Here is a 27,550-nt window from a genome sequence, read left to right as displayed (position 1 = left end):
TGTTTGCACCAAGTGAAAATGATCTTTTCTGGAGATGCTAAAACAGGCTTTGTATTCACAAAATTGATATTATTCCCTGATATGAAGAACTGTGTCCTGTGTTTAGTGGTTATTTGATGTTGCAGAGTGGATACTTGGCATACTTAGCATTTAAAGTTAACAAGGCTGTGAGCTGTGGTGTCACACAGGGTTGAAGTCACAGGGTACACTTTACCTTTTGATAAGATGCCACGCTGCTGGCTGCCCTCAGATGCCCCCTCTGTCCACCCACTGCATGAGGGTTCCCTGTGTGTGTGTGTGTGTGTGTGTGTGTGTGTTTCTGTCTCTGTTGGTTGGTTTGTTTGTCAGTAGAATTATTGCAAAAAGATTTGCACCTAATGTGGAGGGATGGGGTTTAGAGAAGAACCTAAATCACTTTTAACTCACATTTATTTTGTGGATCTTGATGATATTTGTGGAGGTGTGAACTCTACTGATAGACATTTTAAATGTCATATATGTGTGTGTGGAGGGGGGGCACCTAAAAGAGCTGGAGAGTCCAGCAACCCTCTCAGATTTCCTCCTAGTACTCCATTCCCAGAACACACTCGTTGATAAATTTAGTCTAAAACTCTCTCTGCATGGCAAACAAACAACAAGTACCCACTCAAACCAGTCCACTGATTTAAAACTCACAGTGCTCATCCAGAACCACCCAGGAGAGATACTGTGCCAGAGAGAGGACCAGTCAGAGTTGGTGGAGTAGGACCTTCAGAGTTCAAGGAGCTCTCTGCATCCGTCCACAGTTGTGTTAAACCAAGACAATAAAGACTCTATGGAAAGCAGACCAGGATATACACAGATTTTTTCCTCTGTCAACTGAACCCAGTTGCTTTTTGCAATTATTTTCTCAAGATTTCTGCCTGGACCACTCTGTCTGAGATCCTGACATGTTCTAAGAGTGTACACAACATAGAGCACAGCAGCACAGGACTGTGAATCCAATGGAGCCATGTCCCACTCAGAGGAGCAAGACCGAGACAGCCACAGTGAGGATGATAGCCCCAACTGGTCCTGGGTAACCAAACTCAAATACTCTTTTATATTTATTCTATGTCATTGAATTAACTAAACAGAATATCATCTAGTCAAAACATTTTGGAAACAGACAGATTACATTTTCCTTTTCTTTTTAATTGGCCTTACTCGTCCATGTTGCTAGAGGCATTACAGTACTATATATATAGTGCATATATTTCTGATCATTATATATATATATATTACTACTAAATTTAAAAAAAGAAACTCAAATTTGAAGTAACGACTGCAAAAAAAACGTAACATCCACTTACAAAGTATTTCTGCAACATGAATCTCCATCCTGTACCTGCGTATGAAGGGAGGTATGAGGGGACACCATACCAGGGTCTAAAGTTACCTTCCAAGAAATCTTGCCAATGTCCTTCAAACACTGTGATCAAATAACATGCTCGTTCTGTGTGTTTGCATAAGTGGGAGTTGGTGTGTGTGTCTCTGCCTGTGTGTCTTTGTTTGTGTTCCTCTGTTGTGCAGCCATATACTCCACAGCCAGTTCTCAATGTGGATCTATTGGTTCCAGGGACAGAGTTTATGAGCTGTCATCTATGTGTGCAGTATGTGCCAGATCAACAGCTCATGCATGACCTCAAGCCCACATTAGTACTTATTAAGGCATATTGCACCACAGTTTGCAAAGCTATTACATAATGCACCTACCATGCTGAGGGCCTGAGAGAAGCCATGTGGTGGTGTTAGGTCTCTACATTTCCTGCTCCTCCTTCAGAATATATCTGCCTGATGTGAATCAACTGTTGCCATCAGTTTGTTCCTCTGGATACTGTTACTGGTATTCACCCTTTTGCATCATTTGTAGTCAAACATTAAGGTTTTGGTGAGAATTAATAGTGTTGTTTGTAATGTTTTCTTTAGGTTGTCTCTGTCCTTTATGTAACAATGAACAAATATAAAAAAAACGAAAGACAAAAAGACGAGTTAAACTTTTTAGGCCTTTATAAGTTTAATTACTTTAGAGTTAAAACATCTTTCTTTTCACACATTAGAAATAGATAAATGAAATGTTAGAAATACATGTGGGATGTAGCAGAAGCCAGGAATGGTTCATTTCAAAACCACACCAAAGTATAAAAAGTATCAATACAGGTTACAGATATATCATATAGAGAGAACCTGAAAAACACGAAAAAAATACAGAGAAGGAAGAATGTATGCTTCAAATACAAAATGAGTTCCAGAATCTAACAGAGCATTTGAAGTCTCTTTTTGTACATGGACAATGAAACAGAGGAATCTAATAAATGTATGTTTTCATTCCACAAGGTAACTTTAATAGCATACATGTACCTCTGACAAGGCCCAACGGTCCCTTTAAATTTAATCAAGCTGCACCAACACTTAAATAAATATGAGTCCCCTTAATATGCCTGATCCATGAACTATTCTCTGGGAAAATGGTGAAAATGTTCAAAAAGAGCTTCCTATCTCACAACGTTAAAGAAAGTGAAAAATGATTCCAGGATCCGCACACTGATCTGAATGTGCATAAAAATGTAATGGGTTCTTAATGGGTCCTCTGACCAATACCACATCCTTTCTATCAATTTCTGTGGTCATCCATTCAGTTGTTGTGTAATCCTGCTAACTAACAGACAAGCCAACCAACAGAAAAATCAATATCAGCCTGTTGTATTGCTGAAGATAACTCAAAGTCTTCATGCACTGTGAAGACAGATCCATGCATAGTTTATGATGCTAATAAATCTTGGAATCTAACAACTGCTCCACATTATATAAGTGGATTTATGTGTATCCTCCAGTCAGCCAGAAGTAGAGAGAGACCACATTCACACCAGGATTAGAGGTGAAAAGAAAAAAGGTATTAGGACCAGTTTGTAAAACTAAATGAGAGACAATCCTGTTTGTTCTTTTAGTAGTTAATGCGAATTAAAACATTTGTTCCAGTCAGACGTTGTTGTTTAGTTGGATTGGTGGCTGTCGTCACAGAGCTTTAGTAGAAGTTGTCTGGCCCCTGGAAACCAGACTAATCAGATTTTTCTAAAGCCACTGATGATGTGTGCTGTAGGAATCCATGTCGGAGGGCGGCCTCAACAGTTCATTTAAGACGTGTGTCTCAGGCGAGACCTCTGATTGGCTCACGCAGCCCATCCCCCTATAGGCCCCATCTCAATGGTGTTGAATGCATTCTTAACCTCAGGGAGTGTTCCTGTCAGGCTACCCCCGACCCAGCAACAACCCCCCCCTTTTCTTTTTTTTTTTCTCCTTCCTCTCCCTCTCATGTGCGTGACATGAGGCAACCCTGCAGGGCCGTAACTGCAGCAACAAAGAGGATATCAGCCAGCATCGACCCCTACACACACACACACACACACAGTTCATGCATACAGAAAGTAAATATTAACCCAACCACATAAAGAAAAAGAGCACATGGCCACACATGTACTTTTATGAATGTTATCAAGTCATATAGTTTATATGTAATTCTATTTAATTTACAGACCTGTCAACCAATGTGGTGCAACAAATAATGTTCATCCAAGGAAATTTAGTGCAGCACACTGAATGTGTGTTTTTTAAATTCTTATTTCTTATGAAACCTTAAACAAAGTTTTTCAATTCTAGTATTTCTATAAATGGTAGGTTACATTTGCAAAATGTCAGCAGACAAATTGAGAGAAATGGCAGAAAAGAAACCTTCTAAATACATATACTGAGTCAATACACTTGCATACAATTCAGTTTTGCTGCTACAAACGTTTATGTTTGCGCGATAAGCCACAGTAAATACACATTGCACACTGGAGTAAATAAACCAGTTCTTCTCCTCAGTCACAGGTCACAGGCTATTTCTCGGTTGTCATACGTCCACATACACACAAGCCCTAACATTCTCCAAATTCTCTCTCTCTATTTCCAGCCTACTCGTCTATCTCCATAGTATCTCACTCTCCCTCTCTCCCCCTTTCTCCAGCCTCCCCTTGTGTATCTCTCTCTCTGAGCGCCTCCTTCCCCCTCCTACCCCCTTCTAGTTGGCTACTTGTTGCTCCCTGATGAATGATTCAGTTCTTAGAAAACCCAACACGTGTTTCCTTGTTCCCGCTCTGGCTGCCTTGTGTGGATGGTGTGTGTGTGTGTGTGTGTGTGTGTGTGTGTCCATCAATGACAACGACAAGGTCACATGTGAATATTCAGTACAGTTATGCAGTCCATTTTTTTTTGTGTGTATGAATGGACGGAGAGCAGAAACTGACCCACGGCCATGAACTTCATCACATATTGGATTTGGGTTTCATACACACAAGTCAAACACACACACACACACACACACACACCTCATTCTTCAGCAGCGGGAGCAGTTGGAGACTAGTTCTCAGAATCAGTGAACAACAACAAAAAGCTGAGTCCCACGTCAGGGAATAACCTTACATAACTTTACTATGCGCTCTGTGCAACAACTACTGTGGACTTTGCAGTGCTTGTGTAGAAGCAATACTTATAACATAATTGTTAACTAAATGGAAACTTGACTTGCAGCCATGCACTTAACATATACATCACATACAACAAACAGTCCTTGTCAAAACCTTTAACCTTAAATCACCAATTTTATGGTTAGAGATTTGATTTCCATGTGGATTCCTGAGAGCATATGGAAAGAAGGGAGCATTTGGCATATTTAATAGCTTCAAATGTGTTTGTGTGTGAAGTTGAATCTTTTTTTGAGCAGGTCTAAGCATGTGTGGGCATGTTTCACTGCTGCTGGCAGGGAACCAAAGCCATTTGTTGATTTATAGAGTTCTGGTTCATGTGATTGATTTGCAATTACTCTTTGTTTGATCAACCTCTGTCTTTCGCTCATGGATACAGTGCTGTATCTCTCTTTGTTTACTGTGACAGGGTACATCAGGTTTGCAGTCTCCTTCTCTTACTCCAAAGGGCACAAACAGGTCCGTTAGTTCGTCCGTCCCATTCTAGTAACTGTGGCCTCACAAACCCTTTTTTGCCTTGTGAACGCGTTGTCTTAAAACCTCCTTGAGACAAAACAATTTAGCACAAATGTTTACTTAGACTGACAGATGAGCTAATTAGATTTGGGTGTTCAAAGGTCAAAGGTCAAGATCATGGTGGCCTCACTAAACACATGAAAAAGACATGATATCTCAAGTCTGCTCACATGGAATTGCTTCAGATTTTGACCAGTTGTCACTTGGACTCAAGCTGAACTGATTGTGGTCAAAGGTCTAAAGTCAGAATTCATGGTGACATGTAATTTTAAACTCAATATAGTCACACAACCACAGGGCAGAAATTCTATTTTTACACTTTTTTGTACAAAATAAACAAATGAGCACTAACTAAAATGTCTAATCCTCTTTCTAGTCTTTATGCTAAGCTATATGCTAACAATTCGCTGGCCTCATATTTACCATGCAGATGTAAGAGGCTCTGTAAAGGCTGTGTCTTGGTCTGGACTCAAAGCATCACAGCCGGTGGATGGATTGACAATTTGACAACTGAGACACTGTCAGTGCATACTACAAATACAGATGCCTTTGAGCTTTCTGAATGTGACTATTCTTATCTCTGCTCCACTTGTATGTCCTCAGAACCCTGTTTACTGTTGCTCTCCTCTCACTTGAGTTGATTTTAAAATATGGCCATCTCTGTTCAATCTAGGAAGATGCACAACAAGTTTTATATAGACTATATAGTTCATAGTGTGTAGTAACTATGGAAGCATTAAGGATAATTTTTTGCTAAACATAAATAAGGCAGTGGTAAAATCCATTGTCTTATCATACTCTCAGTGCTTTTAACTTACTGTATGACAACTAAGCACTTAGTGTTTGCACATTTGAATCAAGATATGTGTTTTATATCTTCGACCTAGATTTATAGCTATTGCTTATAATTACACTGTTTTAAGAAGAGAGGAGGAATGCAACTGAGACAGCAATGAAGTTCAGAGAAACACTGCAGCTACTTTAACCTCAGGCTTCTAACCACATGTCACTCAAATCAGCTTCCTGCATCAGAGAAAGAAAAATAAAATAAATCAGGCGCCACTTTTTAATGAACAATATTAAAAAACTAACTTACTGATGAATTTAAAAGGTTACAGTTGATTTCTGTTAAATAGTGTCAGTTACAACCATTAAGAACCTTTGGGTTGCCCGGAAAGGAAATTAAGGGTGTTTAGTTGTGAATATGTCAGGTCATTAAAAAGTAAAGAATTCCTCATCGCAAATACTTTAATACATAATGAATAAAGTGTCGTAACAGTATCCCAGTGTGCAGTTATATGTTAAAACATTAATATAGGTCCATATGCCCAGCAGCCGCAGACTGGAGCTAGCAGCTGCAGCCTGTTTACTATTTGGTGTTCTCTCATAAATTAATTTAGCATTTTCAGATGATTCCCTTTTTTCAAATTTTGCCTCCAGTGTTTCCTCGTATAATATGGTGAGACAGTATTGTGAGACCCCAGTTCCTGTTGTGTATTTCTCAGTGTTCTATTTGACTCTTGCTTTGTATGCACGTGAGGGAGTTACATTTTGTTAGTATGAAAAATGCTGCATAAATGAAGCTGATTAAAGAGAATAAACACTAGTGACCCCAAATTATGTCCTCATAAGGAACCAATAATAAATAATACATGAGACAGCATAAGAGAGATGTTCACTGTGAATACTGACATAGGTCTGTAGGCAATGAAGATAAATTAAAATATATATATTGGTGATTTCAGGAGGGAAATATATTATGTCAACAATATGCGACGTCACCATCGGCTCAGCCAATGGGCTCGCTGTGTGTCTGCAGTGGGAGGAATATTTTAACCATGTTTTTAAAAAGCGAAGCAGCTCTGAGCTTTTAGAAAACCCAACATGAGATGAGAGTCAGTGACAGTGTGTGATGAGAGGAGCGGACACTGCACCGGAATCAAACTGCACCACTGCACTGGACCGCTGGTGGGAACGGATCATTTGTTTTTTTCTTTGAATGGCGGAAACATCCCCTGAGAAACAAGAGGCGTGAATACAGAACGTGAGTAAAAGACGAGAAGAGCGATCACACCGTGCTGCCAGTGCACGTGACTGTTTTCTATAAGATTACGAGTCGACGTGAAGACGAGCCTGCGTGTGTGTGTGTGCGTGTGTGTGTGTGTGTGTGTGTGTGTGTGTGTGTGTTTGAATGACTGCACACTGCAGAGCCTCACCCCGTGTGTGCAGATGTTTACATGTCGGCTCACACACACATGACTCTGCACCGCCTCTGTGTGATGTTGTTGCACCAACATAGAAAACCTCTGTTTGTGTTTATTTGTGTTGCTGTTTAGAGGAGGTGAAGATGGAGGATGAGGTCGAATGAAGAAATGTGTGTGTGTGTGTGTGTGTGTGTGTGTGTGTGTGTGTGTCAAACTGCTTCTGTCACACTAAATTGATTTAATCCTCATCCTCATGTGTCTGTGAATCCCCCATCTCTGTGTTTCTATGTGCTCATGTCTGTGCTGTAGTGAGAGAGAGTGAGAGAGAGAGCTTATATTTGTAATGAATCAGCCTCTGGGGGTTTGTGTTGCAGCTCTGACTCTGTGTTGTTGCTCACTTTGGTTATTTACAGGAGCAGTGTGTGTTATAGGGTCGTTATAATGTTTTGTTGTTTCTTTAGTAAATTACAGTAAGTCCATTGAATGACCCTGACTAACATTATGAGTTGTCTCGTGATTGGTCATTACATAATGGGGGAGCATTGTGATTGGCTGTTTCAGCGAAAACGTCCTGGGGGGAGCGGGCAACGCTTTGGTAGTAGTGTGTGAGTGAGTGTGTGTGAATATGTGTACTTGTATCTTTTTGAGGACCATTTTGAGCATAGACAGATTGGGGACATTCTTGTTAAGTACTCGGTTTATTTTGGTGGGTCATCTCTCTTTCAAAGGCTGTTTATGTTATAGGGATATAACTAGTTTTACTTTTGGCTCAGGCTAAACAATCCACTCTAAGTAAATGCTCAAAGAGGGGGTTCATTATTAAAATCACAATAAGTTGGTTAAAATCAGGTTAAACTTAGGGTCAAGCAATGGTTAGGGACCTTGTCAGGTACAGTAGACCTCATGGAGACTGAAGCTCAGTCCTAATGAGGCTAAATGTCATTTCTGAGGTCCTATTTAAGGTTAGAGGTAAGATTTGAATTGTGGTTCAGTTAGGGTTGAATTGATCATGGTTAATGTTAGTGATAAGGTTTGGGTTAGGTTGTCCAAAATGAAAGGAAGTCAGTCTAGTGTCCTAACAGGGATATCCGCACAAACTTGTGTGTGTTTGTGTGTGAATGTATGGTCCTGTCTGTCTGCACGTGGCCTATGTTGACAATGATATCTGGTCTGAGGTATGTCCGAGAACGACAGCATGTGACTGTGTTTGCCCGAGACATAGAAAATAAACGGATAAGGGAGCGAGAGTGAGACAAAGGGGTCATACAATTATGTAATCAACGTCTGACACCTCCACTCCCTGTTCTTAAACATTAAATCAGTCAGACCAAGAGATTGAAATGAAAGAAATCCATCCTCACATAATGAAGGTGAATGGAATTTTAATTTCTGAGAATTCCACGGCCCTCACTGTGAACAGTCTAACTGGAGCTGCAAGAGATATTCAAAACTATCTGTAGGGCTCGACTGGCTGAGATAGGAAAATATGTTTGTTGTCGTTTGGACTAACTGTTAATAAAAAGATAAGTCTTAAGACCAAAATACCTCATAAAGTCTGTTTCTATATGTGATATTATTATAAAGGTATCTTGATACATGGTCTGGACAGTCTTAGATTAGTGACAGTGTTCAATTGTGTTGTTATATTATAGCAGGCTGGGCCATATCCTGCTATGACATTATTATCATTGTCATCATATTATTAATTTTGATATTTCGTTATCAATCATTAGAGCTGAACAGTCCTCATCATCAGAGTGTTCTACATGTGTGTCAATGCCAGGATCTGAGTCAGCATACAGTGATATCACATATTTTGTGTTCTTTCTTTCTTCTGTCCTTCCTTCCCTCCTTCATGCTTAAACCCCTATTTGAAGCTTTGAGGAAACACCATTGTTACTTACTTTGTTGTTTAAATAGTTACCTCGGCTTGGCACGATCAGACACACGATTACATCTATTGGATTGCACAACGCAGCTGTTTACTCTCACATGTGGTTACTTCCACGAATCAACAAAGCACATCTATCAACACGATATAAATCATACTCCTCAGTTCCCTGCAACTCTGAATATGTGTTCCTGCTCTTGTTTCCCTCCCTGGCTCAGCCATTCCTGCCAAATCAACAACCACACTTCGCTCAGGCTCGTGAATGTGTTTCCCTGTCTCTCTACACAGCCATGTTTGGCATTCTAAACAGAGAGCATAAGAGGCTGTGGATGAGAGAGACTGGCACAGCACCACATGATTAATCTTGTCCCTGATGGAGTGTACTGCAAAGAGGAAAAGGCTTTTCAATCCGTTTTTCAACACAGAGAAAACACATCCTCGATTTTTTTTTTTAGAAAAGCAGAATGTTTTTTATATTCATGCACCCACACATCCACAAACAAAAGACCAACAGCACCACAAGAATAGAGGAAAGGATGTGAAAACATCTGTGTACTGCCTCAGCAACTTGGTATTGCAAGAGTGGCTTGCTTCTGCAGGCAGTAACAGGACTCAGTGGATCAATAATGTATTTTAATGTAGTGGGATGACAGGAGGGCTCTGTGGTCCACTGAAGGTCATTTGTTCAACATGATGTGAATAAAACTATATTTTCTGGGCTGAAGAAATCAACAAGGTTCCCACTTTTCCTTTTGCTTTCTCTCCCTGTCTGTGTCCAGTTGCAGACCATGAACTATGTGGGTCAGTTGGCGGGCCAGGTGTTTGTGCAAGTCAAGGAGCTGTACAGAGGTCTCAACCCCGCAACACTGTCTGGTTGCATAGATGTCATCGTGGTGCGGCAGCCTGATGGCTCCCTGCAGTGCTCCCCCTTTCATGTCCGCTTCGGCAAGATGGGCGTCCTGCGGTCCCGTGAAAAACTGGTGAGATCAGAGTGCTCGCTCCCTCTCTCACACCGCCCTCATGCACAGAATATTTGTGTGTTAAAACTTAGACCTGAAGTATTGATACAAATGTGTAAAGTAGGAAAGAAATACAGGTACAAGCCCTTCATCCAAAGTCATATTCTTACCAGCTTAATAATGCACCACAGACAACATGGTGGTTCAGTGTTTAGCATGGTTGTTTTGCAGCAAGAAGGTTCTGAGTTGGGACCAGCCAGCACTGGTGTTCTCTGTGTTCTCCTGCGTCCTCCCACAGTCCAAAGACTTAGGTTAATTGGCGGATCTAAATTGCTCGTGAGTGGTGTGATGGGCTGGTGATCTGGGTGTACCCCACCTGTCAGCACAATGTCAGCTGGCCTTGGCTCCAGCCCTCCGCAACCCCCTCAAAGGACAAGCAGTATGGATAATGAATGGAACAATGAATACTCAGCAGGCTGGATAAGAAATCAGACAGAACTGGTTTACAGTACGTTGAAAAGGAATAAAAGTACAGCAGCTCTGTGTATTGTGTACTGGAGGATTGCATCTCTTAAAAGTGACTGATGACAAACAAAATTCAGAGAAAGCTGTTAAGTTTTTAAGTTCATAATTCAGGTGTTCATAAACATTGAATTTATGAAAGTTACTAAAAATGTTCCGATACTGATAACAGCATCAAAAATGCCACTGATGAAAATTCCGGATCAGACATCTGTGAATACACAAATCTATGTATCTATGCATTTGTTTCAACAGTTTGTTTTGGAGGAAATGACTTGCTCTTCACTGTTCCAATGCTGTACTGCCACTGCCAAGTTTTAGTGCAGTGAGGAAGAAGTGATTATATTTCGCATGCTAAGTTCTATCATAGAAAACAAATACATAGATACAGAGAATGAATACCATATCTCTAAAGGTTACTGAATATATTTACATAGGATCTCATAGTGAAGTTTTTAATACATGTTAGTGCGGTCTGTTTAATGTGTCCTGCAGGTGGACATAGAGATCAATGGAGAGCCGGTGAGTCTGCACATGAAGCTGGGGGAGAATGGAGAGGCCTTCTTCGTCAAAGAGACGGAGAACATGCTGGTGAGTAATGACATGCACACATATAGGAGGTGACATAACTTACTGACACGAAGGTCGTACGGCTTTGTGGTCAGTTCTTCACCACTGACTGATTAAGCCACAGTGTACATGTAGCTGTACATTGTAGAAAACATGTTTTCACCAAATCAGAAATTACGCTGAAGTGAAACTAAAATCAAGAATTTATATTAGAACCATGTAAAAGATTTCGCCGTAAAAAAATGCCACTTTTAAAACAAACATCTGTTTACAAAAGATAATTAGTAATGAAAAAAAACTTGTCATTCTATGTTTTATTGCCTCCACCAAGATGTTATGTTTTCCCCCTGTCCTGAAGTGTGCACCAGGAAAGAATCTGGTGATATTTTGTGCGGCTCCACAATCTGTTATTGGGGCGTTATCCTGGGGAATAATTCATGTATCATGATGAAAAAAATCTGGCACATTTAGGAATAAATGTGTGCGATTTGTTGCAGCTTGATTAAATTTAAGGGGACGATTGGGCCATAGTGGAGGTTTACAGGGATCGACCCTGGAAACTAAAACCTTGATACAAGTAATGTCAATTTAAATCATAAAAATTTTTAACTTTTTATATCTTTGTAATTTTTCTTTCTCAATGGTGTTCTGGAAATCCCCATGGTGATACAACACAATGATTTGTGATGAGTGTGTTTGTATAGTCTGAAGATAAAATATGAATCAGCTGTCATACTGCTATCAGACTAGTTTTTATAACCTGAGAAAGATTTTCATGGCCATACAAATAGAATTCTACTTAATCAAGATCCTATGCTGTGCTTGCTGCAGTGTATATGTATTAATGTGGTTCACTGCCAGAGGTCCACTATGGACAATACAACTGCACAGGTAACTGCACAACCATGTGTTTTTTACCAGAGCCACCTTGCAATTGTCAGTGTGATAATGCCTTCAATAAATCAGACGAAGCAAAAGCCTTACCCATCAAACTGCTGCTGTGCAAGTGGGCACCAACTCCATTTAAGTACAAGCAATCGATAATAGGGAGCCGGGTTTTCTCCCAGTTTTATGGAGAGAAGAGACAGAAAGAGAAGTAAGAAATGAAGAAACAAAGAGGTGAGGGAAGGAGAACATGACAGAAAGATGCATGACCTTACCAGCCAAATGACTCATGCACAAATTAAATCTGTCTGCTCTGAATGAAACAATCTGCTGATCTGAGACCCTGCACAAAATCAGATAAAGACTTAAACATAGCGTCTGAAACATAAGCTCATTGACAGCAAGGAACAAGTGCATCTGTCCCTTTGTGGCATCCTGTCTATACCAGCAGGACGTTAGTTTCCTGGATATAAACCAACATGCAAGTACACTGTGTGCAGCACAAATGCAAACGTAGCAGAAAATAATCTGACGTGGGAACATTTCCTTTTTTCTGACAACTGATTTTTATAAGGTGATTAGCAAGGACTCATGGGGGGTTTTGGGGGATTTGGAGAGTGTGCTGTTATGATGTGAAAAAGGGTAAGTGTTAAATCATGAATTAAGAGTAACAATGTCCCAATGGGAGAAGAACCAATTCCTAATCTGAGGTATTAATTTGGTTAGAATTTGTTTTTGGATCCCACAGTCAATAGGTTTCATTTCGTAGTTTCTCATTACAGTGGTTCCTGCAAGAATATTGTGATACCTCAGCACTTAATAAATGGGGAGATAAAGGCTTGTGTGTGTTCTACAGTTTGGGCCTTATGTCAAATGGTCGCCCTGTCACTATTCCCCCTCTGCAGAGTGGAAAACCACCCGGGGGCTATTAATAGCTCCGCCAAATCCTTTGTTTCTACCGAGGGTTCCACACAGACTACTCCCAGATACATGGCTTTCACTGATCTGTGTACAGTCCACACAGAAGGGGAGACAGACGTCACACACACAAACAGTTAGAGTGAGAGAGCAGGACAAACAGGACACACAGCATGTGGCCAGCACAAGGTTTACCATGTTATCACCTCATTGATCTGAATGTAAAATGATCAACAGCGTTTATGAGGAACTACTCGGCATTGAGTCTGTACCTCTGTGCCTCTTTGACCCAGTCCTCCTTCATATCTCTATCTCTCTCTTCCTCAGGCTGTGGTTTTTCGCTGGGCCTTGTGTTCTGTCAAATTGATCCTGCATGCAAAACATTAACCAAATGTTCCAGCAGAAAGGAATCCTCAGGCTGTAGAGCATCAGGAGTTTTTAAAACCTCTGACACTAAAAGTAAAAATCTATCTTTATAGCGCTACGTTGATGGAAACATAATAACTGTTTTCATGTTCATGTCTTGAATATATATGTTTAATTTCCAAGGAAAATAAAATGCAAAAACCTTTTCCGTCAATAATGGTGTACGTAATAGACATGTATTGTGGATATTCCATCTAAAACAGACACGTGTATTTATTTCAGTGTGCGGAGAGAAATAACATTTGCAGCTTTGAGAGAAACATTATGTTCATAGTCTATGTAATGAACTGAAAGTGATTTCTGGCATGGATGTTTGCAGTAAGGCAATATGTGTTTGCACAGTCTGATCACTGTCCCTTCTCCTCACCTTTCAAAATGAACTGTGTGTCATGACACGTGCACTGTATCCGCCTGCACTGCTGGGATCATCTCTTTATGCCACTCATCTCTCTGTCTGTCTTTCTGCTACAGTCACTGCGGAGAGACGACACCAGTGTGATTATAATAATCTGAGCTCAAATAATTCCCACCAGATTATTTAGACCCAGAACTAAATTGCATCTCTTCAGTCAGAACTATTTTCTACTAACATACATGTTATATTTTTAGCTGTGCCAGTTGCATTGGTCTTGATTGTATAGTGTCACTCTATCTCATGAAGTTAACCGGGATGTTTGATCACAGCAACCTCATTTTATAATGCTCCTCTCTTGGCAGGAAGTTGTTCCGTCCTACTTGGCAACATCGCCCATCATGTCCACGGGAGAGGGGTTAATGGAGTCCCAGCTGGGCAGGGGCACTCCCCGTCACCATGGTAGGACCTAAAAATAAAAATAATAAAATGTGCTCGTGCTTTTTTTAACCTCCGTACTGACGACAGCCAGTGGTCATGAGGCATTACGTTTTCAGGTTGTCTTTCCACTCTTGAACATGATATCTTAAGAATGCCGAGAGGGAATTTCTTCAAATTTTGGTATAAGCATTTACTTAGACTGAAGGATGAACTGATCAGCATTTAGAGGTCAAAGGTCAAGGTCACAGTGACCTCAAAAATCTGTTTTCGATCTTGTTAATGAAATGTCTCTGGAATTTTTTTCACATTTGGAACATTTGGACTCAAAATATATATATTATATATTAGATTTTGGTGGTCAAAGGTCACTGTGACCTCTCATGAGTCTGGGAAAAAAATGTATATACACTAAAACTGCACTGGTTGGTGGAGGCATACAACCATGGTGCAGTAATTGTAATTTTTAATTGTTTTCATGTTTCTCATTTCGCAAAGACACCATCCCCTGCAGCTCGCTTCCTGTTCAGAGCCTGGGACTACAGCAAAGCGATGGTGTGGTGAACAAAAAGAGGAGGAAGAGGAGGAGGAAGACACGACTAGAGGGAGGCGGAGGTGGAGGAGGGAGACGAGAAGAGAGCGGGGAAGAGTTCTCGGAGGATGAGGACATGTTTACTATTGACTTGAGCTCGGACGAGGAAAGAGAGGCTGACGACAGCAGGTGTGTGTTTGTGTACGTGAGAAGGTGTGTGACTGTGTGAGGCTTTCAGGGACAGTAGAACATTCAAAACTCCCTTTGCATTCCAATATTTCTTTTTTTAAAATCTTTATCTGTAAGAGGTGTTAGAGGGACCAAGCATTGTTAATGCTGGTCAGTCTGTTCCACAACCTGCGTCAACAGGCACAATGTTGTTTGTGACACACACATACTCATCCAGTACTTCTATATGCTGTGCTTTTTCTATCATGCAACATGATCACACATGGCTGTCAGGGGTAATTTAGAGTTGACAGTCTATCTTGCATGCAGACTGGAGGAGCCAGGGATCAAACCACTGAACGTTGACCATCCACTCTTCCTCCTGAGCCACAGCTGCTCCATTTTTAACTGTTCTCCCTCTGTGTCTCTATGTTGATCAATGTGCTCCCAAACTGAAGTAAAGTCATTTTAACACGAATGTGCCTTTACGATGACAGACTTCTACATTTATAACCAAGTGTCTCAACTAGTGTTGTTAGGGTTTGTATTTGATTCAATTTATCAATTCATTATAATAAATGTTGATTTAAAAAGCATCTGTAAAACAGTGAGAAGAGCTTAGGGAAATAACGTGAAAATACCAGGAAAATGATGTCTCAGTGTGAGTCTGCATGTGTGTGTTTGTGTTCATCTGCATGAAACCCGGTGAAAAGACACTCTATTTGCTGGATGAACTCCAGGGATTCGTCCAGTTCCCACAGTGCACTCTGTCTCTTTGAAATAATGGCTCTCAGCGCCGTTCTTACTGCAGGGGCTCCGAGCTTTTTTAAGGTTTGCTACTTGACGGCATGGGAATATTCCTGAGATCTTTTCCAAAATATGTAACTGCTTTATAGTGAACTTGAATCTTCTACTCTGGTTTTTTGACTCGTTACAGTCGGGATATTTTATGAGTGTAAAAAACTATGTTTTATTTTATTTGAGCTGCAGAGACATATTTAGAATTGTGTGTGTGTGTGTGACTGACATCTCCATGCATGTGTGTGTTTGCGATTAGGCCTATATACGGTGATCATGGGACTACAGCCATCACCCATACACAACCCGGCACTGATTGGACCCGTTCACAGAGGTATTGTTGGAACATAGAACACACACACACACACACACAATGATGAACTAATCCTAGTTTCTTTAACTGTCTAGTAAACTATTTTTAAAGCATTTCTTATCAGTTCATTATGTTCTCAGCGTTTTCATACATGTTCTGTCCTCACTATAAGTAAATAAATTAACTGTCTCTCACTCTCTCTTTCCCTCTGTTTGTCCCCTTTTTCTGTTATTTCCCTTCTTTATTTGTATCTTCCTGTAGTCAAGCGATTAAGGAGACTCTCTCCATCCCTCCACCATGTGGTCTGTCCTTCTCCTGTCCTCAGCAGACCTCTTTCTACTCTTCTCTTGTTAGGTATCACCTTCACTTTTACCATCTCTCAGTGCTGCCATCCAAGTGAAGAAAAAGATACAATTGGTTGAAGTATTTAAAAAAGTGAAATAAGGAATCTTATGCTGCTGTATTTTATTCCTGTATTTTAAGGTTTATTATGTTTCTTTTATGAAGAACTAACTTAAATAAATCAAACATCTGACCATCTCTCTCCCAGCAGGCACGATGATTCACAGTCATCAACACCAAAGAGCGACTCGGAGCTAACCACTCAGAATAAAGACAACCCAGAAATGCTGTGGACCTGGGGGGAGCTGCCACAGGCTGCCCAGGTACACACACACACACACACACACACACACACACACACACACACACACACAAACACACACACACACACATACACACACACAAACACACACACACACACACACACACACAAACACACACACACACACACACGGGTGAAAATAAGGGCTTATGGCCACTAATTCCAGAGCAAATCAAAAAGTATTGTCAAATGTGCTCTTGCTGAAGACAATGAATTCTCAGTGATTCTCTGAGTACAGTGATGACATGCACTATCTAATTAAGAAGAACTATCTAAAAAAGAAAAATGCATTGTGATACACAGGTCTCAAAAGGGCTGCTGTATTCTTTAGGTGGCTGTCTAAGGGAGGGCTCAGCCTGAAATGTCCAAGCACTAAATAGATGTGAGATTTGAATATGTCACAGAGATGTGAAAACATCAGTTGAAACACAGTTTATTTTCTGGTGCTCTGGTTTGAGGACATTTTCGGAAAGTGGGGACATTTTGACCGGTCCGCATTAGGTACGCACGAGCTGCAGCACGTTAGGGAGGGAGGCCAAGCCCGAGCAGCAGAGCCAACACATTATAAAAATAAATAAGAATACACATTTGAATACCAATTACAGTATTTGAATAGTATTGGTATATTTTTAATATTCAAATTATATTAGAATATATAATATAATTATTATATATAATAATTAACGCTCTTATTTCTTATCAAAAATAATCATTCATTCCAACAGCCCGAGTGGTGTTTAGGTTGAGATAGAAACGCAGTGCTTAGAAGAAGCACTCTGAGGGGAACACAGGGAAGTTAGAGTTAGGGTTAAGATCAGGTTTACTAATATTGTGTGAAAACTCTGTCTCTACAGCCGGCCTTCCTGACTTCCCACCAGAAGCAGGACCTGGCCACCCCAGTCTCCGTCCCACTGTCAGCCAACACTCACTTCAGAGCTATCAGTGACTGTGGACCCCCTTCCCTTACTCTCTATGGGCCCCAGCCAGGGGAGAGCGCTGCTACTGGTGGGCACGAGGACACAGAGGGAACCAGACACAGAGCCAGAGATGGACTAGGTGCTAAGACTGGGGACAGGGCTGGAGGAGAGCAAGGTATTTATACAGGGGAAGATTTTGCTTCTTATGTGCAAAACATTCTCTAGATGTGTTCGGTCATTGCCAAACACGTCCAGCGCTGTTTATTGATTACATTTATCAGTTCAAACTCTCAGAAGGGAATCTGCACTTTAGTGACCTCCAGAGGTGGTTTTTAAAATGTCATGTTTCGCAGACAAGACTGCTGAATATTTCAGGAGTCACGTCCGTGGGTGAACCGTGCATCAACAGGGTACTCTTAAAGTGAACTTTGTGTTTAAGTAGATTTTGTTGAGCCATTACTTTGATCTCTTGCATCAATTGATTCTCTGCTGTTTTGTTATTTCCTTAGAGAGGCAGGTGGACAATGTGGGGCCATCATGTGCAGAGATGGAGGGTCTAACCGCCAGGATTCTCCTCGATCATCTGGACGAAGGTGAAAACCGAGGAAGTCCCATCAGAACAACCGATTCACCATCCAAGAGGAAAGGTATGTGTTTCTGTGAGCAACACAAACAATACTCTTGAATGGGAAGTGTTGAAATATATATATATCTTTAATTTTTGCTGTTGAACAAGTGCGATACTTTCTTCTTTTAAGAAAAGAGAAGCCAGCACCTGGGTGCTGATGGTGTATACCTGGACGACATTACAGAGCTGGAGCCTGAAGTCGCTGCTCTCTACTTCCCTAAAAGGTATCAGAGTCTGATTGGAAAATGTTGATATTCTTAAAAACCTACTTATTTTTTCTGGCTTTTATTAAAGGTTTTTTAATTTCATGATTTTATTACATGTATTTAAAGTTTGATTGGTGTAACTCACCTCCTTGAGGTCATCATGGAGCCGGTCAGTTGAGTTGACTTTCAGATCTATTTCTCGCAGAGTGATTGTGTTTCTCTCTCTCCTCAGCGACGGAGGCAGCAGCTCAATAAAAGCAGACTCAGAGATGATGATGATGGGAGTGCGGAGTGCTAATCAATCGCCACAGTCAGTGGGCAGCAGTGGGATGGACAGCGGTGTGGACAGTCTGTCTGACCAATTAGGAGACCTTTCTCACGTTGCCATCTCTTTGTGTGGAGGGCTCACTGACAACACAGAGATCACAAGAGGTCGGTTCAGGAAGTAGCAAGGGGGCGCTGTCAGTTGATACTGAAAGCGATAAGATAAAATAAGACGTACTCACTTAAAGCAGCTGATAGTCAGATTAGGTAGAAAAGAGAATCAAACATTTTAATTAAATAAATACATAACTGTACATAAATACATACACAATATACACCTTTCATTGCAGAAGTTTTGTTTGTTGAGAAATGTACTTGACTAAAGTGCAGTGGCATAGAATGTCAACTATTTGTGCATTAGTGTCAGAGGATATTGAAATAAACATATACAAATATATTTATATTAGATAGTTATAAGTATATAGGAAGGTATGGTATACAACATGAATATGAGTAGAACACATGCAAGAGTCCCTGTATGGTATTTAAGACAGATTGAGCTCATCCATTGGACATAGAAAATGATGACTCACCAAGACCCATTTCACATTGTGATATATTTTCAAAAAATATAAGGTCACATTGTTGACATTGAACAAAATGTCTGTGTGTGTGTGTGTGTGTGTGTGTGTGTGTGTGTGTGTGTTCTTCCTGACACAGAGCAGTTCCAGGAAAGGGCAGTTTCTTATCAGCAGTTCTCAGAAAACCCTTCTCTCATTGACGACCCCAACCTGGTGGTGAAAATAGGAAACAAGTATGTACGATGATATGTCTAATGACATTAATACATGTACACGCACATTAATACATTTACACGCACCATAATTCCTGCTTTCAACATGTCAGCTTTTTTTTGCAGATAGAAGACCAGGTTTTAAGAAGTGCTTCTAACTCTCTTTACATCTGATGTAGATACTACAACTGGAACACAGCAGCTCCCGTCATGTTGGCCATGCAGGTCTATCAGAAACCTCTGCCGCAGGTAAGACCGCTGCAGTGACACACACATATCTGAGTCTCACTTTGACTGAATGTTTTGTGGTGGTAGAAGTACTCAGATCTTAAAGGTTCCGTGTGTGTAATTTGGTGACATCTAGTGGTGAAGTTTCATGTTGCAGCTGAACATCCCTCACCTCACCCTCCCCTTCCAAACATGAATGAGAACCTGTGGTAGCCTTCAGTTATCATAAAACCTCAAAAGGTGTTTAGTTCGTCCAGTTGTCACTTGGACTCAAAGATGAATTAATTCGATTTCATACGTCAGTTATTATTATTCTTATTATTACATTTGTTAGATGTTGTTTGTTGTGTCTACTATTGTTCTGCCACTCCCTGCATCACACCCTGTGCACTCCAGAGCATTTTGTATGCAGTTAATCCTTCTTGTCCTAATGTTTCACTCTGGTTCAGTGTTTTCATTGTCACGTCTTCTCTTTATTTCAACCAAACGCTAAAATTGAACTTAACGCTTCCAAATAAAGTTGGTTCCTGGCTCTAATGATCAATTTTGAATCGTTGCTGTGCAGAGTAATGAAAGTTGATTTCATACTTGAACCTGCCAGCTGTTGATGGACACATCACATCAGAGCTGCCAGTGTTGTACCACAGTGAAATATTGCCTTAAATCTAACTGTTCTCCTAACAATTTAATGATGTCATGTCTTTATCCTCCTCCTTCATTTTTTTCCCTTTTCATTTACACATTTTCTTTCTCCCACCATCCATCCGACCAAGTGTTGGTGTTTGAGTTACGTGTTTTCTGTTTTTGGGCTCTTCTCGTACTGCCTCCCCGGTCTGTTTGGCTCCAGCCCGCCCCAGCCTGTATGATGTTTTCTGGTTTAGCTTTCGGTGTTGGTCAGAGCATGTCTGTGTCATTATATCCCATTTTTGTCAATCTGTTTATCCATCTGTCTTTTTCTTGCATGCTTTCTTTTGCCATGTGTCTTGCTGTATTTTCTCCCCCTGCTATCCAGTCACAGAATTATTTCTCTTCTTCTCAGGTTTTACTTTAGCTCCTTTGATTATTGTTTGCATGAACTCGTGTTTTCACCTGTAACTGCCTTTATTTTGGCGAGTTATTTAGAATTGAGTGTGGTCTGAAATGTGTTGTTTGTTTTGTTGCATTTTTACATTTTTGGTTCATTTGTTTGTGGGTTTATCTGTGTTTTTGGCACCAAGTTTATTTTAGTTTTTCTGTCAGTTTTGAGTTGTATTTGCATGGTTGTCTCCAGGCCTCCGTGGAGAACATCATGAAGGAGAAGATGCCAAAGAAAGGAGGACGCTGGTGGTTCTCGTGGAGAAGTGGGAATAGAGACTCCAAATCAGTAAGCATACACACATTATTAGTGAGATCGTCCTTTTCGGGGGTTGATTTTTCAGTTGATTAACTCAGTTGTTGCTTTTGACCCTTGTTCAATTCAGGAATCAGTGTCAGAGGCAGGAGGAGTCAGAGAAGAGAGCTCACTCGCGATGGCTTCAGTCAACAGGTGACTTTTTTCATTCTTCCGCTTTTTCACTTTTTAGATTCCCACATTTCTCTGATGAACACTTGCATTTTCATCAGGATTAATGGCCTCACCTTATACCAAGTCCTCTTTGATTTTTCAGGATGAAGGATGAGTCGTCCTCAAGTGATGAAGACCAAAGATCCTCCAATCTCATGTCAGTATCCTGCCAGTCAGAGCCCCTCATGAATTCTGGCAGCATCTGCTATAAGAAGACTCTGCGGCTCACATCAGAGCAACTGGTAAGTTTTCTGACGCCTCCTGAAATATCCAAACAAGTTGTGTCAATATTACATACTGCATGCATGATTTACTCTGCAGACTGCATTCATTCTGCATAAAATGACAAAAGAATTTCTTGATGGGAAATTACAATTCATTGTTTCCCTCTGCTGGGGGTGTTCATTCATGGCCACTGCTGTCACACATTAGGGATGCGTTCAGAGAGTCCAAATAAGCTTTCCTCGCCACTATGCTTTGACCCCGGTGGAATACGTCACAAGGTCAAGGAAAGATGTGAAGGAGAACCATGAAGGGAACTGTGAAGGAGAAGCTGTAAGGAGTTAGGAAAGGAGAACCATGGTGCGGAGAAAATCCGACTCCACTTACATTCTGACACTCACAAGATGAACTGTACTCTGTGCTGTCGACTGAGCACTGACAGTTATGTTAAAGTTTCCTGTTGACACGTCCTGAGAAAATATATTTTCAATTCAGATTCAATACAGATGAAAGATCTAATCATCCGCACAATAAATGACAACAAAACAGTTTTAATTGAAAATTTAAATAAAACAATCATATGTTGAAGTGTTGAAAAAATATAATAATGTCATAATTTATTTTCCTATAAATTGAACTTTTGAGTTTAGATGAGAAAATTCCATACAAATTTCTGTTTAAATCACCCACCCAAAAGTAGGTATTTTAATAAAAAAGTGAAATCCTGAATGGTCTGACTATGATAAAGCAAGCATGTGTGCAAAATATTCATAATGATGAAGAAGAAGCTACATATTTAAAATGGCCTCAGGAAAAGAAACATGTGATTTTACAAGTTCAATACTCGATCACTGGAACAACAAATATTGGAATGAAAGATTGTCGGCTACATTAGTGTATCAATAGATAAAGTGTTATTATTTCATTTTCATAGTGACAAGCACAATGAATCCACAATAACAATGTGAAAATAACTTTGCCATGCCCGTTCTTAAGTTGTATGATGTCGCAGTAGATGTTAGCATCATGTTACGAATTGTTGAATAAATCTTGCTACATTAGATTGTAAGAAACACCCCGCATATTGTTGTGTTTTTGCATGTGTTCATTGTGTTATGCTGTCTCTTCATGCATGTGTTGTGTGTGTTTGCAGGCCAGTCTGCAGCTGAAGGACGGTCCTAATGATGTGGTGTTCAGTGTGACGACTCAGTATCAGGGCACCTGTCGCTGCAATGGCACAATTTATCTTTGGAGCTGGGATGACAAGATAGTCATCTCCGATATAGACGGAACCATCACTAGGTAAGAGACGGCAGGTTAACCAACCTCAGATGGTGACCAGTTCAATTTCAGCTGTTCACCAGTAGAGGTCAATCTTTCCACAAATTTGGGCTCTGACATCCTCATGAGGGAAATCAGCTGTGAAGTACTTCTGGACTGTTGGTGTGATGTTGCCTCCCTCATGTGTTACTGTAGGTCCGACACACTGGGTCACATCCTCCCCACACTGGGGAAAGACTGGACCCACCAGGGTATCGCACGGCTCTACCACAGGGTCAGCCAGTGAGTGCTTCCTCACAGTCTGCACACACTGTACACAGTGTAGTTGTAAGGACATCTGAATTGAGGCTTTAAAATTAATATCACCTATTTTTGAAATTAATTTCTTATTTCTTTCAACTAAGCACATTATTAACGATAAAATGTTTTACATCTACATTTCTCCAACTGTCATCATCAGTCTCATGATTTCTACCACAGTGTAGAGCTAAATACAAGCTCTGTCTGTTTAACAGGAACGGATATAAATTCATGTACTGCTCGGCGAGGGCCATCGGCATGGCTGACATGACGAGAGGCTACCTGCACTGGGTCAATGAGAGGGGAACCATGCTGCCAATGGGGCCGGTGCTGCTGAGCCCCAGCAGTCTTTTCTCTGCCCTGCACAGGTCAGGCACTACCATATGGATAAAAGTGCTATGTTATATTTAACAGTCAATCAAAGTTTCATTATTTTGTGTAAATTATGCATGTACTCTCATCTAAGATATAGGAACACCATTTTGTTGATAACACAACATTTGCATCCCTTAGCTGCACTTTTTCAAAACCAGCATTAGATGGACAAAGATAAACAATGCACATAAGGTTCAGTGGAAAAAGACTTGATAAATATTATGTTTATGTATTATTATATGTTGTGTTGTCAAGGGAGGTGATTGAGAAGAAACCAGAGAAGTTTAAGATCGAGTGTCTCACGGACATTAAGCATCTTTTCTACCCCAACACTGAGCCTTTCTACGCTGCCTTTGGCAACAGAGCTACAGTAAGAAGACTGCACACACACACAAACACACAGACACACACACACACATTAAAGAGTCTTTTTGCCTCTTGTTGATGTGGTCGTTCATTACTTACGGCCCCATGACTCTTCCTTCTAGTGGCGATGCTGATAGTTTGTGTATTTGTGATTTCAGGATGTCTATTCCTATAAGGAGGTGGGTGTTCCACTCAACAGGATTTTTACTGTCAATCCCAAAGGGGAGCTGATACAGGAGCACGCCAAAACCAATATCTCCTCGTAAGCGATATTCTCTGCTTCTTTTGCTTTTTAATTCATGCAATCAGTAATATTTGAACGTCCCTAATTAAAATCTGTACATGTCTGTGTCTCACTCTCAGCTTCGGGCGTCTCTGCGATATGGTCGACCATGTCTTCCCAGTCCTGGCTCAGAACGGGGGCTCAGACCTCCCCTGCTCCGACACGTTTGACCAGTGCGACTACTGGAACAAACAACTTCCTGATGGCCCCAACCAGGATGAGGAAGAAGGAGACCCACGGCCCCTTGAGACAAGCTGAGGAAACCCCATTGAATCCAGCACGACGGCTTTGCTTTACATTGGTTTTGTGATTGAAGTGAGTGAAGATGTTGGTTAGATTCATCGAGGAACTTTGAGAAGGGTACTCAAACATATAATAATTTAATGAACTGAGGTCTGTGACTTCACATAAATAACTGTGATTCAACGTACTACTGATTCAAAGTAGATAAAGATGTTTTCAGTATTCCACTTAAACAAATCAAAACAGTCATTCTTGCAATAGTGAGAAAACAAGCAGTCCCAAAAGTACGAGACCTCAAAAATCAACAGTACTGGGATAAAAATAGGAAATCATACAACTTGTGTCAGCAAAACGAGTGTGGAAAAAACCCACCGTAATGCGAAAGCCTCAACACACACACATTTCACACATGCATTGACTCATGACACACAAACATCAGTTACACTTTGTATAACACTGCAGAACATCTTTAAATCCTGGATAGGACTAGTCACCATTCTCCCCCACATCATCATTCATCTATAGTTGAATTAATGTTAGGGCTGGTATGAAAATCAATTTATCTCTATTCATATCACCTGACGATCCTTTTCTGGATTTTTTACTAAACACAAAAAACAATTCATAGTTTCTTTATTCTAATCATCAGCTGTCACAAGCTGGCTATAGTTAAACAACAATAATAAGCAACAATAAATGATATATTCTATTGAGTTATTTAGATCTCAGTTTATTCTCTTGTTGCATCAGTAATTGTTTATACATTTTTATAAAAGTATTCTGTCTTTCTTTTCTCCGTTACACACAGTAGACACTTAGCATCTTGTTCTATCTGCTCCAGGTGTGTGGCTGTAGTCAGCACGTACAGCAGATACAGCAGCAGAAACAACACATAACATTATAGAAACTACATTGGGGAAGTGCAAAAAGAAAAACAAAGCACAGATCATGTATCACATCATCTTCTGTGCCGAACTCTTCTGCAGCTCCAGCTAAAGGCATGTGGTCGTTTGACCGTGCTACTGTGAACGATTTTAGATTTCCAACCAAGTGCTCAGTGCGCTCAAGTACTCCAGGTAAATGCAGGACAATGCAACTAACTTCAGTCCGTGTTCTTGACGTCTGTTTTTATATACAGTACATACAGTATATGTGTGTGAATACGTTAACTCAAGTGATATGCTAGAATGTAGAACATGAACCACTCACAGTGTGTGTTATTCCAATGACTAATGCTCATCAATGCAATTACAGTATAAGGTTATACAGGTGAAAGTCATGTGTTATAATGTCACTGCATGAATCAGTATACTTTCTGTCTTATATATTTATTTATTTAAATATGCGTATGTATATACATTTATGTATGTATATATATATATGCACATGCACAGACACATAGTTGTTCATATATGTATTTTTCATTTATCACATGTTCATCCACTGATCAAATAATATTTATCCGTCTATTTTTTAGCACTTATATAGATTTAAATTAGGAGAAACCACTGTAAATAATAATTTACATTATTCTTTTTTTGTTTTATGAAGTGAACTTTAAAAATACATATTTTGTCTAAAAGCTGTTAAAATACTTGTTACTGGTGCTCATTCAAATACACTCATGCATCCATTACTATAAATCTGTTTCCATTAAACCAGTGGCCACCTGTTGCAATAAGAGGTGTCAGTTTCAACATGTGGCCATGATCAACCTTGTAGTATTTTAGGAAAGTCAATAGACGGATGAACTGTCGCTGGTGTAAAGTCAGCTGGTAATTAGACATCTCTGGTTTATCGTGGGCAACCCATGTAAAAACTCTTGGGATGAATGTCCAACAGCTTCAAGAAAATAAAACAAGAGTCTGATTGTATTCCCTGCTGTTTTTAAATAATTTGAAAATAATCTGAAAGTTACTTACCAGATTCTATTTAGAAATCAACAAGGATATTTGTGCTCTGATATTAATGTGTCATGTGAAATCTAAATGCCAGAATACAGTTAACAAGACCTCTGATTGTGACTGAGTGTGTTATACCGTTTGTACATAGGATAGATATGTATGATGCTGTGCTGTGATCGACTTTGCTTCAAGGAAATCTAGTCAGGAGTCCACTGGGAGGTGTTCACATGCCTTTGAGGAACCCAGTGTTATCTATGTAAGAGGGAAAAAAATGCATGTTGTCGTAAGGTTAAAACTTCATATTCACATGGATGTAACACTGACTGTTTCATCACCTAATCTTTCTACTGCACATAGACAAAGGAACAGATTCAATAATATGGCTTCCACAATTCATAACTATAAGATTTACAGTTATGAGACTGATCGTCTCAGTTTTAGGCTTTGGCTTTGTTATGTTTTTGTCTAGTTTGGAAATCTTAAATTTGATCATAATTTTAACATCTTTTGAATCTTTTCAAACAGTTTTGTAATTTGTTTGTAATTACAGTGTAAATATCCTAATTCTTAGCTCTTATAAATGAAATGTGGAAGTCAAACTAAGAAGTGCTTTTAGAGTCTGCCATCTCTTCGATGATGAATTTTCACCTCATTCTTTCTGTGAAAGATTTATGAAAGGTCTTGACTAATTATCAAGTCTCTCTCGATGTTGGCATGAATGTGGATCCAGTCTGCTGTCCTGTGTAAAGGTTTTGCTTTGGGGCGCTAAACAGGCAGCCCACAGCAGGATGCATTGCGAGCTACCGTTAACAACATAGTTTGAATAATCTGTGCAAAGGACACATTTTTCAATAAAGTCACATTTGATTACTACTGTGTGTTACATTTGTCAAATCAATGCATCTTTCTTTGTTGACTCATTTCAACTTGGACATTAAACCTCAGATGAGCAGAAATAACTCTCAGCAGTTACGTCATGGTGCTTTGTCCATTATTATATGGAGACCTGCCACTGCGAGATTGTTTAGTGGATCCGTGTCTGCTCTGGAGGTAGAAATGAATGTTAATGGAGGGCAGGAATCTCTGTTGTCTCGTTTAATGCAGAGCATCTGTTTCATATTTAAAGACAAATTCGTGGTTTAAATGAAGCCCTTTTTTTTCCTGCTGTGTCTCTTTCTCACACTCCTTTTCTTCTGACTGTTCAGTTTTACATGTCAGTTACATTTCATGGATGATAGAACACAGAACCATGCATGTCAGTTGAAGGGCAAAAAAACAAGAACTGTAGTCTTTTGTTTCG

The 27,550-nt window shown here is 40.1% G+C and overlaps 1 protein-coding gene across 8 annotated transcripts; it reads left to right on the top strand.

Moving 5' to 3' along the window:
• Window positions 1-609: 609 nt before the first annotated feature.
• Window positions 610-27,123, top strand: lpin1a (lipin 1a). Of its 8 annotated transcripts, none has more exons than XM_069521965.1 (24): window positions 611-1,057; window positions 9,932-10,132; window positions 11,129-11,224; window positions 14,150-14,246; window positions 14,721-14,943; window positions 15,980-16,054; window positions 16,295-16,387; window positions 16,587-16,698; window positions 17,552-17,789; window positions 18,124-18,261; window positions 18,373-18,466; window positions 18,681-18,880; window positions 19,433-19,526; window positions 19,685-19,754; window positions 20,507-20,593; window positions 21,004-21,096; window positions 21,194-21,258; window positions 21,380-21,518; window positions 22,652-22,800; window positions 22,975-23,061; window positions 23,295-23,447; window positions 23,710-23,824; window positions 23,979-24,082; window positions 24,184-27,123. In XM_069521965.1, the coding sequence occupies exons 1-24, from the start codon at window positions 992-994 to the stop codon at window positions 24,359-24,361; spliced, it is 2,967 nt and encodes a 988-aa protein (XP_069378066.1). In that variant the 5' UTR covers window positions 611-991; the 3' UTR covers window positions 24,362-27,123. The 8 variants fall into 8 exon arrangements, with proteins under 8 accessions (XP_069378089.1, XP_069378066.1, XP_069378057.1 ...); XM_069521956.1 differs by having other exon boundaries at window positions 612-1,057; window positions 16,584-16,698; XM_069521972.1 differs by lacking the exon at window positions 611-1,057 and adding an exon at window positions 6,903-7,101.
• Window positions 27,124-27,550: the final 427 nt, after the last annotated feature.

The sequence above is a fragment of the Paralichthys olivaceus genome, chromosome 1, assembly GCF_024713975.1.
Source record: "Paralichthys olivaceus isolate ysfri-2021 chromosome 1, ASM2471397v2, whole genome shotgun sequence".
Classification (NCBI taxonomy): domain Eukaryota; kingdom Metazoa; phylum Chordata; class Actinopteri; order Pleuronectiformes; family Paralichthyidae; genus Paralichthys; species Paralichthys olivaceus.
The sequence above is the reverse complement of the archived record's forward strand: the minus strand, read 5'-3'. Positions and strand labels throughout refer to the sequence as shown.

Bases quoted from the DNA above. Each gene is read 5' to 3' on its own strand.
- lpin1a (XM_069521956.1), top strand. From the start codon at position 992: ATGTCCCACTCAGAGGAGCAAGACCGAGACAGCCACAGTGAGGATGAT. The intron at 16,699-17,551 runs GTACACACACAC...CTGTCTCTACAG, and splicing joins AGCTGCCACAGGCTGCCCAG to CCGGCCTTCCTGACTTCCCA. The intron at 18,881-19,432 runs GTCGGTTCAGGA...TTCCTGACACAG, and splicing joins CAACACAGAGATCACAAGAG to AGCAGTTCCAGGAAAGGGCA.